Source organism: Lytechinus variegatus, chromosome 1, assembly GCF_018143015.1.
Source record: "Lytechinus variegatus isolate NC3 chromosome 1, Lvar_3.0, whole genome shotgun sequence".
NCBI lineage: Eukaryota > Metazoa > Echinodermata > Echinoidea > Temnopleuroida > Toxopneustidae > Lytechinus > Lytechinus variegatus.
Genome location: NC_054740.1, coordinates 71,097,576 through 71,111,506, shown reverse-complemented (window position 1 = coordinate 71,111,506; position 13,931 = coordinate 71,097,576). Strand labels below are relative to the sequence as shown.

The following is a 13,931-nucleotide window of genomic DNA, read 5'->3' as shown; positions in this document are numbered from 1 at the left end:
TCAAGGTCAGGAAGATATATGAATACAGGTTTAGGTCAAAATGAATTAGAAATTAATGAAAGTCAATAACATAGTTTCCACACAATTATGGAAAACCGATATTCAATATTGATATAAAAAAAGTTATAATTGTATAAGGGGAAAATTTGTATAGACAATATTGAAGAATCAGTCCCACCATTGAATTGTTTCTTCAATGCAAGCTTCTCTGACAAAAGAAACACATTGCACATTTGAAACTGATGATGTAATATGAACTTTATAGAGTAATTTTCCATTCAAAAAAACAAGGTACAATTACAAACATCTCTACATGTAAGACCAAAATTTATGGGAATGAATATGAGACAGAAATTAACTTTGCAAGATTATACAGATTAAATGTTATAGTCATATAACTATATTGTTAGTGTAAGAAAAGTTTCAATGATGTTGATTTAGAATGATTGCTGTAATCATGCAGTTTTTTTTTATATTTCAAAATCATCTTGTCTCCAACAAAAGAAGCACATTCCACATGAGTGTAATGCTGACTTCTATTCATAACAATGAGCTACAAACATCTCATATCAAATTCTAGATTAATTGGAACAAATATCTGACAGAAATTATTTTTGCATGAGAAGACCTAGGGCTCGAACTAAGATCACAATAACTTCAAATTAAAGGGAAATATAAAGCATCAGAGACAAAGAGTCCACACAAGCTCTGTGAATATTATTCACAGACAATGCTGTCCATCATTTTGTGTATAACAAATTGCACTTCTCCCCCCCCCCCCTTTTTGCCATTTAAAATATAATTGGTGATACGACTGTCCCCAAATTCCCTTCGGAGCTCCATAGCATAAATGGCAGATCGGTTTTCAAATCAATTCAACTCAGGCTTAAACAACAGCCTATATTCTGAACCCAAGTTTGATTTAAACTCAGGTCTGAAGTTGTGTTTTAATAACCAATAGCCAATTGTGACACACTAACAGTACAGGGGGGTGTTTCCAAAGAAGTATGAGTCGCACTTAAAGAGAAATGCCAGTAGTTGCAGTAAACACTGATTTCATGAGAAAGTCTGTAAAACCAGGCTTGTCAGTATATCATCGAGGATCTAGATCTGGTACAGTTACATAAACTGAACTTTGTGAAATCTTGAAATCTACGCTTAAAAATGTTAAAACTGAAGATCACCAACACAGATAGGCACACGTGGGACAGTGTATTATTATTGCTGGAATAAAGACCCAACCGAAGTGACCGAATCCTCGCTTATTTTGCTTATTTCTCAGCAATTACACAATTTCTTCCAGAATCCTTTGGCACATATTTTTTATTCATACAAACAGACACTTGGGTGGTCATTATATTAGATTCTGTAAAAAGTCATTTGGAGATTGTTACCAATACTGGATTTTATCTTTAAATGCCTAGTTGCATGTGGTATAAAAGGCGTAACCACATTGGTCAGATCATGTGAAGAGGACGCGCACTACAGCGTATTGATCAATTAGATTGCATTTAGCATTGGAGACATTGGAGACGTTGGTATTTAAGATTTTAAGTCATACTTAAATCTTTGTGAAACACCCCCAAGTTCAATTTATCTGCTCATTGGCACAAGAATCTTTAATAACTGTCTTGGAATAATGAGTAATAATAAATTTTCTTCACCATTAAAACCTGAGTTTAGAGCACAGTAAATAGACTTTTGACAACAGTCAGTCAGCAGGTCCAAAGAAAGTGGCTTCTTTCATCCAAGTGATATTCATGACTACAGAAGTTTTGCATATTTAATAAGCTTGATGAGGACCAAACACCTGTATTCATTCGGTCATTGCTGCTCTAATTGAGCATCGAATTTCATGATTTTGGTATCATTGTAAAGAAGAAGAGTCATTCTTTTAAGTCATGTGTTTGAATGTATTCAAAGATTCTGTAATATAGGTTAAACTTTTGATCTAAAATATACTACAAAATAATTATTTTCACCTGACAAAAGCTGCTTTTTTTACACTTTATTTTTGTTTGAGCCCAAATTATTTTTCAATCATGGTAAAGCTGAATATGTATGATTTAAAATGGTATAGGATTTAAAATAAGAATTGGTTTAATCGGGTCAAGATCACACTTTTCATTGGTCAAGGACAAAAAGCAGCTTGAAAACAAGATTACTGCACTTTGATTGGTCAAAGAGACCACACACTGGCAAATTCCAACAGTTCCAGTGCCTGGGTTCATGGGAAGGTCACAATTCCCACATGGTAATCTCCTCAGATTACCCGCGCCTGTTTTTTTTTAAATCTTATCCAGCCAATCAGAACTCTGGATTTCATGCAACTACAAAATTTAATAAACCTTTTCTTGTACCTTGGTGGGAAAAGGGTAATCTTGACCTGATTAAAAGGTGCCGCATATCAAGAATGGCATTGTGAGAAAGTACAGAAGTTCAGCTTTATGTTGATATATATCATTGAGGCTCAAAATAAAAAGTTTTGCACAATTTGCAAAAGAAAACAGAGGAAGAAAATTCAGTTTTAAGGCACATTTTCAGGCCAGAAATTCACTTATTTATCAAAATATTGTATACAAAATAAATGACCAATATGAAAGAGTAACATTTACTATATCTTATTGTAAAATGATATTTCATTTGACTCGAGCTTAAATCAGATAAATTCTTAGAGAAAGAAAATCTCACGAATCACAAGATTTTGCAAAGAGAAGGATTCAGCCACGAGATGATTTGGATGAATCTGGCCTTTTTGCTCATTAGCATAGGGACCTGAGGTCAGACTGACAATCTTGGCTTCCCTCAACTTCAACAGAGTTTGTAGCCTAAGTTAAGAATACTGGCAAGTATGTGTAACTTGCAAGATATTTAGGAATGTAAGGGCATTATATGTAGATTGATGAGTATTTTCCTGAATTTGTGTGTTCAAAGATTTCAAGGATGTGAATAGAGGTATATTCTTACCTTTTGTTGATTTACTAGGTTCTTGAAGTGATAGTTCCATGGCCAACTTGACATCATCATCAAAACCTTGAATCATAGCAAAAAAGGACAAGAAACAACATTTATCAATCAGTCCGAATGTCATCTCTACCCAGTGTGGTCTACAGTATGAAGTGTACTGTTCCATGGTAGGGGAGGATATTATTATAAAATAATCATTGTTGGTTAAAACGATGGGAGAATCTATCACTTGTGAAGTGATTTGTATGTAGCTACATGTACCTTCCAAAGTGAAGCTGAAGGAAATAGCATTTACATTCATATTTCTGGGGGAGTACTTGATTGTCCCATTTACCTTTTTTGTAAGCCAAAAATGATTATTTGCTTTAATTAACACATTAGAAAGAGTCTAATTATAGAACGAGAGGTGTATAATATGCCTCAACCAAATCATACAGCTAAATCAATTAAAGCTTAGAAAACCCATTATTCTATAAACTGCATGCCCTTTTGCTTCTATAGTATAAGTACTTGTTCGGTATAAATGCATAATGTACATTTAGATATAAGTTCTTCTTCATGCTTGTTCATATTTGTTCAACATCGCTCATGGGTAAGATAGTAGTTTAGTACATAGATTACTAAATTTTAAATAATAAAATAGCACTATGCACTTGTACCAAAGATAATACAAATAGCAATTCTATTTTTTTAATGCTCCTGATTATGATAAACTCTGTTATTTTTCCATGAACCAAAATCGTTAACTTGAGAGATCACTGAAAAGCAGAAAAATATAAAAGGAAAATTTGCAATTCAATGTTTAAAATAGACTGACTGTTCAACTATAAAATCGAAGCAATTTTTAAATCTTCAACACTCGATGGCTAATTTTAACAGTTACTATCGTCACTGTGTTACCTATTTTAACTTCTCTTTTAGAATGTCATTAATGACTACTTTGAACTCTTGGTGTATCTTCCATACAAAGTAATCATTGCTATTCAATCTCTTGACAATGATTTTAAACACTTTTCTTCAATAAAATCCAATCAATCACTCAATCAATTCACTTTTCACAAATCAGACAGCAAATTCTACATATAAGTATACTTCTATCATTTCATGTAGTGTATGGATGAATGCATATGTTACACTGGGTGAACACAAACTGCAATGAATTCAGACATTTGTCTATTCCATTTCTATATATATTTATATTCAAAATGGCATATATCATGCTCCATTTCATAATCATATCAGAGAAGACAATATTTATATAAAATGTCTTTCTTCATGGATTGGTATTAAGAGCTCTCGTTTATCAATATACATTATCTATTAAACCAAGTTATCATGAAAAGCAGACTGTGATTTTTATTAAATTGTAAAAACTGAATATAAAAATCATGACACTAAGCTTTCAAGAATGTGAAAATAAAGCTTGGAGTAGGGAGTAATACTCATCATTAGAGTGTAGCATATCTTGTATCAAATGTACATGTACATAATTTGTGCTCTAGGGGCTGAATATTATTTTGTGTCAATTTGTAGCTAAATAAGAAAGATCTATTAGATCATGTCATAACAATAATTACTTACTATCTAAGAATGATGTCTGAGGATCTTTTCTTTTTGGACTCTTTCCTCTTTTGGGAGACAATTTAGAAGAGCGCTGAGAGCTGTAAATATAAAAAAACATAGTTTACAAAAGATCATTGTCCCTCAATTGAAGAATGTTAATTCATATTACAACATACTTTGAATTCATAAGATGATATACATGTACATCTAGTTGTCAATGCAGTTATTTATAATAAAACACAAACATATTATATATGACACATACATAATTCTGTAAAATATCCAATAGAATAATTAAAAATCTTTTGAATAACAAATTATTTCCTAGAGGATTTATAACTCTTTTTGAAAAAAACAGGACTGTATTCCACAAAATGATTCAGATTCCTTCCTCCTTTTTTCCCATTGTTTGAACATTCTTTAAAGCAAAGAACAATGACCATCCACATGTATAAAGAGCTTTAACATCTGGAAAACTTACAATATTTTGATGAGGACAAACTTATGTTATTCCATTATTTTTTGCATAGCAGGAAAACACCCCTACCTTGTAGATGGACTGCTCCCATCACCAGCATTCTGTTGTTCAGTGTCAGTACTAGAAGAGGGTTGATCCACTCTGGTAGAAGGGGTGTCTAGCATCTCTGTCTGTTGCATAAGAAGAAGCTGGGACATCTCTAAAGCACGTAGCAAACCTGCAGTCATGGTGGATGACCCTTTGAAAACACAACAATACAATTGATATTTAAATTTCTGAAACCATTGCAATTAATAATTTACCCTGAGCTAGAAAAAATATGAGGAAAGTAAGGGTATAATTGTGGTGTTTTTTATACAATTACACCAAAGATCCTAATCAAATTAATAGCTTTGATTGGGTATGTGCAGCCACATGTGATTCAGTACTTGAGTCAATTATTTTTTTATTTGTGTGTTGTTTTATCATGATTATATCTAGGAAATAGTTGCAAGCATGCAGTGAGCTCATTTTTTATAGAATGACTGAGTTTGTGTAATGTTAGAGGAAAAAGAACTGTGGGACATAAACATGTTCCAATTTTTATCACAGGAAGGGTTAAGGGATGTCATTGAATAAAACAAACAATGCATATCTTCCTTCATTCCTTATACACCTATCCACTCTCAGAGAGGCTGTGTTCAAGCCACTGTATTCAGCACAGCAGCACAGTCATAGGATTCTGGCTTGCTCACACTCAAATGTATAAAAAGCTAGACATACTACACTAGCTTTTACTTCCTATCGGCACCCACTTAAAACCTGGGTGGAGAGTATGGCTTACAAGGTGACACTCAGCCCAGAATCATACGCACTACACAACACTTCAACAACTTTTTCGTCTACAATCATGGATATTTTATAGCATGTATCTCCCTCATGTAATTCTCATTGATCCGAATGTACATATCCCTTTGACTCTGATCATCTTTGTAAAAGGATTCTATATATCTCTTTGACTCTGATCATCTTTGTAATAGGATTCTATACTTCTCTTTGACTCTGATCATCTTGGTAATACAATAGGTATTAACCTTGTACGTGATTTTCTCCTCAAAATTGGGGCCAATTTCATATTCTATCATACGGATCAAGGGCATTCAATAATATATTTCCTGATTATTTCACAATCAGTCTCTAAGCATAATCAAGGAAAACAGACCTCCCCCCCCACATCTCTGGATAAGAGATCACGTAAGGTTTGGGTGTGAAAACTGCCATGTCACCAACATCTTTTAGCAAGGCAGTGATATACATTTGCCACACTCCACCTGACAGGAATTCATTCCTGGAAATGGTAAAGTGCATAATTGACAACTTGACAATTGACAACGACATTCAAGGAAGGGTAATAATTGTAGAGCGCCATGAGTGTCGTATCTGACAGTCACGAGTGTGATACAAGCAGCAGCTATTATTCATGTACGTACCTCCTTGAGTGTGTTCACTCCCAATCTTGCTTGTACTGAAATCAGATGTTGAATCCTCTCCATCTTGTTCCTGTTTCTGAGACTGTGCCATAGCGTCTTGGATGGATTCTTCAATCGCACGTCTCAGAGCTTCATCATTCTAATTGTTAAGAAATAATAAGAGTAATAATAACAATAATAATGATAATTATGATGATAATAATAATAATAAAAATATCAATAATAATAATAGTAATAATAATCATAATAATAATCATAATAATAATGATAATAACAATAATAATAATAAAGAAAAATGAGAATATTCAGAAGCTAAAAATGAAATAAAAACAAAAAGCAACATAGTGTATACAAGCAGAAATTATGAGTTGGTGTGTATATTTTTTTCATATTATTACAATACTCCGGTGCAACATGAATAAGAATTTCGAAGACATATAAACAAACTGTTCACTGTATTAATGAAAGCCTACCTCATCGGCAGAGTCATCATCCCAGGTCTGATAGGACCATGATGAACTGGTTCTTCTCCTTCTTTGCGGTGAGTCAGAGGACACATCCGGTGGAAGAAAGCCCTTACTCACAGCTGAAAGAAACTCGTATCGTTTCCTCTTGGTAAGATGGGCTGCTTGGATGATCTTGGTCCGCGGTGTCCTCAGGTAGTTCCTTGCTACCATTTGGGATAGATTCTCGGATGCTTCCTCTAATTCGTTCTGAGTAATTATGGGGTGAACAAAATTCATACATTTATTGAGAGTTGGTTTACAAGTATGTGTGCTACATGAACCTGATCATAAAGATTGCTGTGTATGTCTCCCTTCCATGGTTTTTATAAAGTTGTTTAACTGAATTGCAGGATTCTGTCAATAAAGACCACCAAATTGTTGGTTTTATCTCTTTTTTCATCAGGTCAAAATCATACAAATTATGTTTAGATGATCTTCGTAGCTTTGCATGGTGGAGTTTATAACATGAGAAGGTTTACAGTCACCATGTGTAATATGAAGAAGGGAAGGAAATACAGGCAGAAAGATAGAAATTGAAAAACGAGATAGGATGAAAAGAGGAAATTAGAAGTATTCTTTCTTGAAAGTGAGTGAAGTCCTGAAAAGGACTGTACACCAGATGAGATTATAACTTACTTGCATAAATTCAAATATTTGTTTGCTACCCCCTCTGTCCTCTAAATAAAAGCCATAAGGGTAGGAGAACTTGAGTATATGTCTTGCTGCAAGGAGCTCATGGATTGCATCAATTATGAACTGTGTTTCCTCTTTAGATGCTGTATTTCAAAGGGGGATAAAGACAGTTAAATTGAATAAAAAGCAAAGAAAGGCAAGTAATGACACTTTATCATTTTGACAGAAAACTGGCATTTGACAAAAAGTGTTGTTCTCTATGATGATAAAATATGTCACATGTACCTTTGTATGAAAAAATATTAACACTATCTTGTATGTAAAGAGCAAATCAATCGGTTATCACAATATGATTATCTTTTCCTCAAACAGACAGCAACATCAATTATGGGTCAGTAATTTGTTATTAGCATTTTCTCTGGGTATATGAAAGCTCCTCATTTAGATCAATTTTGATCAAGTGGAGATCAAAGGTCGGTCAGATGAAAGTGTTCACTGCTCATGTTATGAATATGTTCTACTGTGCTATTGACCTGCTTTTATTAAATTCTTAATTGGTTCAGAAAATAGAAAAAAAAGGTAGAATATTTGAAGAAATCAGGGTCAGTTGACATTGGGGCAGGGGGGTGGGTTCAAATTTGAATGAAGAAGAAATTAAGTGGCAGGTTTACTTGGATCGATCCTGTTATGGAAAACAAAATTTTTGTTTGGGAGGATTTTGTTTGGAAAGTAAAAGTTATGCCTTAGCTTGAGGAATCTAATTAATCACATCAAAATCTTAATATCAACATACCTTTAGCATCAGAATGGCAGGCTAGTTTCCTCATCTTTCCTGGGGCTTTTCTAAGTAGGGGTTCTTCAAGATGGTAACTGTTCTCATGGTTGCGGAATCGTGTATAGTAATGAAGGAAACGATTCAACTCTTGCATCTCCTTATTACGTTTCTCAGCCTAAGCGTGAACAGAAAAATGAAACATAAAAACTTAACTTACCCTGTTCGACTTTACTTATAATATCTTGACAAAAATAAATTGTGAAAAAAAGAACATTTCACCCAGAGTCAGGTGTTTTAATTCAATGTAAATTCTGATGCAAAATATTCAAATTTATCAAATAAGACATATTTTTTTTATTTCTATTCTTCGCACCACAACTATTTAAGGGCATCAAATGCATTAATATAATCTAGCAATGAAATGGAATAGTGACATCAATGGGAGGGGGGGAACTTACCAAAATCTAATGATTCTAAGTAAAACGAAAGAAAATGTTTGAAAAGACTGACCTCTGACATGAGACCCTCTGCCTTTTCTTCCACCTTTTGAACGACTTCATAACGGTTGCATCGGAAGTAACCACCCGTCTCAGAGCTGTGCTTACTCCATACTTCAAGGCACACCCAACAAAAATCATGTTTACACTGCAATAAAATAAAGATAGAAAAATAAAAATTGAATATATTCATGAAATATTAAGAGAAGGATATCTCCTGTACCATTTTATTGCTCAATTAATCTTATCAGTTCCATCTTGAAATACATAGATGTACAGATTTGAACAACTGAAATATCAGGTGAATTATTACAATTCAAATATTAAAAAGGATATATTAATACATGGACGTCACAATAATCTTGAATTACAAATCATATGGGGCATCATGAAAACAACAATGGGAAAGGATGTATTCTTAATGGCAAACGACACTTGACAACCTCATAAAAGCAAGATAATTTCTGAATCAAAAATATTCAATTCATACTATAAATATAAACCTTTGTCACTAATTTTAAATTCCAAGACAATGCACAGGCAACCTAGAGACAAATCTTAATTTTAGAATCTATTTTTTACCAGGTTATCTACACTGAAATTCTCTACTCTCTATAGTTCATTTAAATATTTGAATTTTGTATTTGAAAATGGGCAATCAGAGAAATACCTCTGTACAGAAAACATATTCTATACAAAAAATATTCTTGATACACAAAAATACACTATTCTTGATACACAAAAATCTCTAATTTTAATAATAAAGTTTTGCTGTGCAACCGTGTCAGAGACGCTATTTTGCATTCAACTATTTCAATGACTGCATCTGCATTCTCTAATACACTTGTTAATGCAAGTTCATCACAATTACAACATATTCGAAAAAAATTTAAGGAGCATATATCCTCCAAGTACCAAGAAACCAATCATCCATGATTCATTACCATGGTAACAGACAATATTACCTTAGTACATTTCATGTGATTGCATCCCTCATTTTTCTGGATAGGAGAATGGCACTTAGGGCAGGCTTTTGAGTTGGTTATAAGCCAAAGGCAGTTTGCAGCAGATTCAGTCTCTTCTTCAGTTTTATTCACTGTGTAAAAAAAAAAGTAAAGTGTATATGTTAAAGATGATTACATCAACAAACTTTCAATGCCACAGAAAAAAACATATCATAGAACTTTAAAAAAAAAAGGAATATATACATAGTTAAAGCCACTTAAGGTATACTCTCTTTAAGCAACAATATGAGTTCATATATTGAGCACAGTTAACATAATAAATGTATATATGGATATAATGGATACCACTTCCTGTTATCACAGATATTAATCTTACATTTTTCTGGTTGTATTTCTGCTATTTTCTCACTCCATCTTTTCCAGTTCTCACAGCTACAAGGATCGTGAGGTTCTCCTGAGCAATCCCTGAAAAAAAAAAGAAATAAAAAAAAGCATTGAGTTGGATAGTTCATAAGCAAGCCTTGAAATAAGCACCTGTGAGCCGGGGGCAATTTTTTAAAGAAATTGCCCCCGGCTCACGGGCTTTTTACAGGAACCGGGGGCAATTTTCTGGAACCAGGGGCAATTTTAAAAAATATATATATAACAGTGAACCACACCGCAAATTTGTTTATAGTAAGCGCAGCTCCTGCAATTTTTTAATTAGTAAATGAATAACATATGCTAAGTATTAGGCTTATTCAAACATTTAAGAAATCAGATTTAAATGTTTAAGTGTTTTGACACCCTCACTCCACATCCCCTTTACAACCACACACACATGGGCTTATTTATTTTTCATCTTTAATGAACCATGATCAATGAACCCCCCCCCCAAAAAAAAAATCTAAATAAATGAATAAAATTAAAATTAAAAAAAAGAGAGAGATGGAGAAAGAGAGAATTCAGATCAAATAATAAATTTAGAAAAAAAAAAATTTTAAGGTTTTTTTATGGTTTGAATCATGGGAGTGGGTGAGTGTTTGTGTGTGATTGTGGCTGTGAGGTGCACTTGGATTGCATATAAATTATGTTAAAGAAATTAAGAAACGAAATCAATAAATAACTCAGTCTATTCAAATTCCAGCACATAGCCATAGGCTATGTACATGTATTGTAGGTTCACGTACCTTAAGTTTTTCACAAGTTATTTGAAAACGCAGATCTCCACAGAAAATGCCTTTCATTCTGGGAGAGTCTGAATTTGGTGAAAATGTATTCATTAATAACTTAAATATTCATCACAATGAAGAAATCATAAAGTTTTTTGACAGTTTTAAAAAATTAACATGAAATCTAAACTCTATCTCAAACGGAAAATCACCATCACTTAGGCCATTACTGATAGATTTCTCACCCAGAGCTCTGGCAGACATGAGCTCAAAACTGGCTTGCTATAACACCACACTCAAGTGCACGCGGCGTCCTCCTATTTTTTTTTTGGATGGAGCCTTGTTAGATTATTTATTGTCTGATATTTACCCCTCTCCAGGAAAGAAATTATAAGGCTACAATTCACAACTATAACCTAAGTTATTTTGGATTATTAAGGCTCCGTTTTGACAAGCAAGGGCCGCGACTGTGAGGATAAAAGACTTGCACATCGTATGTGCTGTGAACAGGGATTTATCTCCTGTGCAATTCGAATTACTATATCACAGAATTGTGATATCCCGACTGGAAATGTGTGCATTAGAAATTGCACATGGTGAAGTATGGAAAAACCGCTACCGGAAGAACGCGCGCACATGTATTACAAGGGAAAAAAGACGGACGTAGCTCACTTTTTATGGTACAGAAAAAAAGACGCACTTGGCAATTTTAAACTGTGTTTATCGTAAATTGAAAGTTATTTGATTTTGGCTTTACAGATATTTAAATTACATGTATGATATGGCTTCACTGCTCACTCACGGCGGGCGCAATTACCTGGAAAATATTTGCGCCCGGTCGTCAAAATTTTGATGATTTTGGGGCTTCATGGGCGCAATTGATGGCGTTATGAGCGCGAATTTGCGCTCAGCGCCCGCTTATTTCAAGGCTTGTTCATAAGGGTGTCATACTAATATTTTGTAAGGAAATTTGTAAATTCAGATATCAAAGCTTGTCATTGTTTGTCTTTCACAGGAAGAAACAGTGAACTATTAAAAAAATTTTGGTCATTTTCAGACCATCACTACTCCGACTACATGCATCATTAATTACCAGAACCTATGAGACTAAAGCCAAACAACATAATGTAGCTGTTTCACAACACTTCTATAAAATGCCATGCACCTTTGGAAAGAGTTGAATTAACAGGTAAATTTGTGAGTTCGATAAAGAGTTAGGGTGCTATTTCATATGCCAATGTGGTATCATTTTGCATTCATAAAGTCCAACAAAGAGATCTAGTCTTTCCATGAGTTTGGGATAATAAAGGTGGATTTTAGAGTTTGAATAAATAAAGTAGTATAGTAATGATAATAATAATAATTTGCATTTTTATATGGACTGGTTATTCCCACAGGTTCTCTATTTGCATATAGTAAGAACATATCTTTAAAAATAGGTAGAAAGAAGAGACTAATTACAGTTATAATTCTATTACCATGTGTTTTTAAGATTCTGGGTCAAATAAAGAAATTCTGGAACTTTTATTTATATTGGAGCCACGATGGGGCTTTTTAACATGGATTTTAAATATCTCTGTGGAATCTATCTATATAATAGTCCAGTAGGTTATTCCAAAGATGGCGGGGGGGGGGGGCTGCATGAAAAAAATATGAATTAATAAGAGAAACCACTAAAAGGTAGGGGAAGGCGGGGTAAGTTGTGACAGTTTTTGCTTTTTGCATGTTAGAATTGATATGATTAATAATCTTGTCGAAATAAGTACCTTGCCTTGAAATTTCATTCTTCTGAAATATTTTCCACCTATATATAACTTTCTACCCCAACACTGAAAGTCATCGTGACCTTTGAAAAAAACGATGTCAAATGGCTCAACTTGCCCCATATATGGGGTAAGTTTGAGCCTCGTTCTGGGGTAAGTTGAGCCACAAAAACTATGTACAAAGTGTATGGGGGAGAACCAGCATGTCAATTTTTTGTTTAAAGTCTTTTCACTTGCTAATTCTCTATAAATACTAACATCCTGTAAAAGGAAAAGAGCAGTCATGTAAATTTGCTCCTTTCAGCCTGCATTTCAATCGATTTTTATGGTTTGTTTTTTAAGATACATTACCATAGGAATTACCATGGCTCAACTTGCCCCATGCTGTTTGGCTCAACTTACCCCAGTCCGAACTTAGTGCGATAATTTTGTATCCACACATTTATTATGCATCCATCGTATAAAAGACTATGACAAGAATGAAGATCCATACCTGGACTAATAATGTTGTTATCATGTCTTTATTATATTTAAAGACGTGTGTTTATATAAAGCACTTATCTATTTCACACTCTTTTTTACTTTTTTGGCTGAAATTCGTATTTTCCCCTCTAAAAAAACTACTTTTTGTTTCAAAGTTGGAAACAATGTGGTAGGGTTAGGGGTTATGCTATGGGTCATCAATACATGACACCACCACAATGTCTGACTCATTCATTATTGGCCTGGGGCTGGTGGCTCAACTTGCCCCTATGCTCAACTTACCCCGCCTTCCCCTACTTAAATGTTAAATCTCTAGGCCTGTTTTCTGAAGTCGAGTTTAACTTAGACCATGGTCTGACTCTGTGCTAAAATTATGGGAAGCCAAATGTGTCAAAATTTGGAATAAATTGTTTCTTATAGTTACTGTGCTCTTTCCTATCCTATTTCTTCATTGGTGAAGACAATTACCTTGTTCATACTTCCTAGACAACTGATAATGATCGAGAGTCAAATGAGCTGAAACATTATCTGTTAGTTCATTATATCACAATTGGCTTTCAATACTTCAACCACAAATTCAATCCAAACTTCAGAATGCAGGCCATAATGTGTTAATAGCTTTTGATAAATGTTGGAGATATATAAACAACATCGTAACTAAATTGGAAACTATTTGAAAAC

General features: G+C 33.8%; 1 protein-coding gene across 2 annotated transcripts in view; it reads right to left on the bottom strand.

Annotated features, from left to right (window-relative positions):
* LOC121421813 (ankyrin repeat and IBR domain-containing protein 1-like) overlaps positions 1–13,931 on the bottom strand; it is a 48,623-nt gene that overhangs the window by 8,519 nt on the left and 26,173 nt on the right. For both annotated transcript variants that reach the window (XM_041616623.1, XM_041616616.1), the window contains exons 12-21: positions 10,230–10,318; positions 9,854–9,984; positions 8,902–9,036; positions 8,410–8,566; positions 7,620–7,759; positions 6,951–7,190; positions 6,478–6,616; positions 5,078–5,246; positions 4,549–4,628; positions 2,968–3,033 (exon numbers count right to left, since the gene is read on the bottom strand). In XM_041616623.1, the coding sequence (XP_041472557.1) occupies positions 2,968–3,033; positions 4,549–4,628; positions 5,078–5,246; positions 6,478–6,616; positions 6,951–7,190; positions 7,620–7,759; positions 8,410–8,566; positions 8,902–9,036; positions 9,854–9,984; positions 10,230–10,318 (1,346 nt within the window). The remainder of the gene's footprint in view (positions 1–2,967; positions 3,034–4,548; positions 4,629–5,077; positions 5,247–6,477; positions 6,617–6,950; positions 7,191–7,619; positions 7,760–8,409; positions 8,567–8,901; positions 9,037–9,853; positions 9,985–10,229; positions 10,319–13,931) is intronic.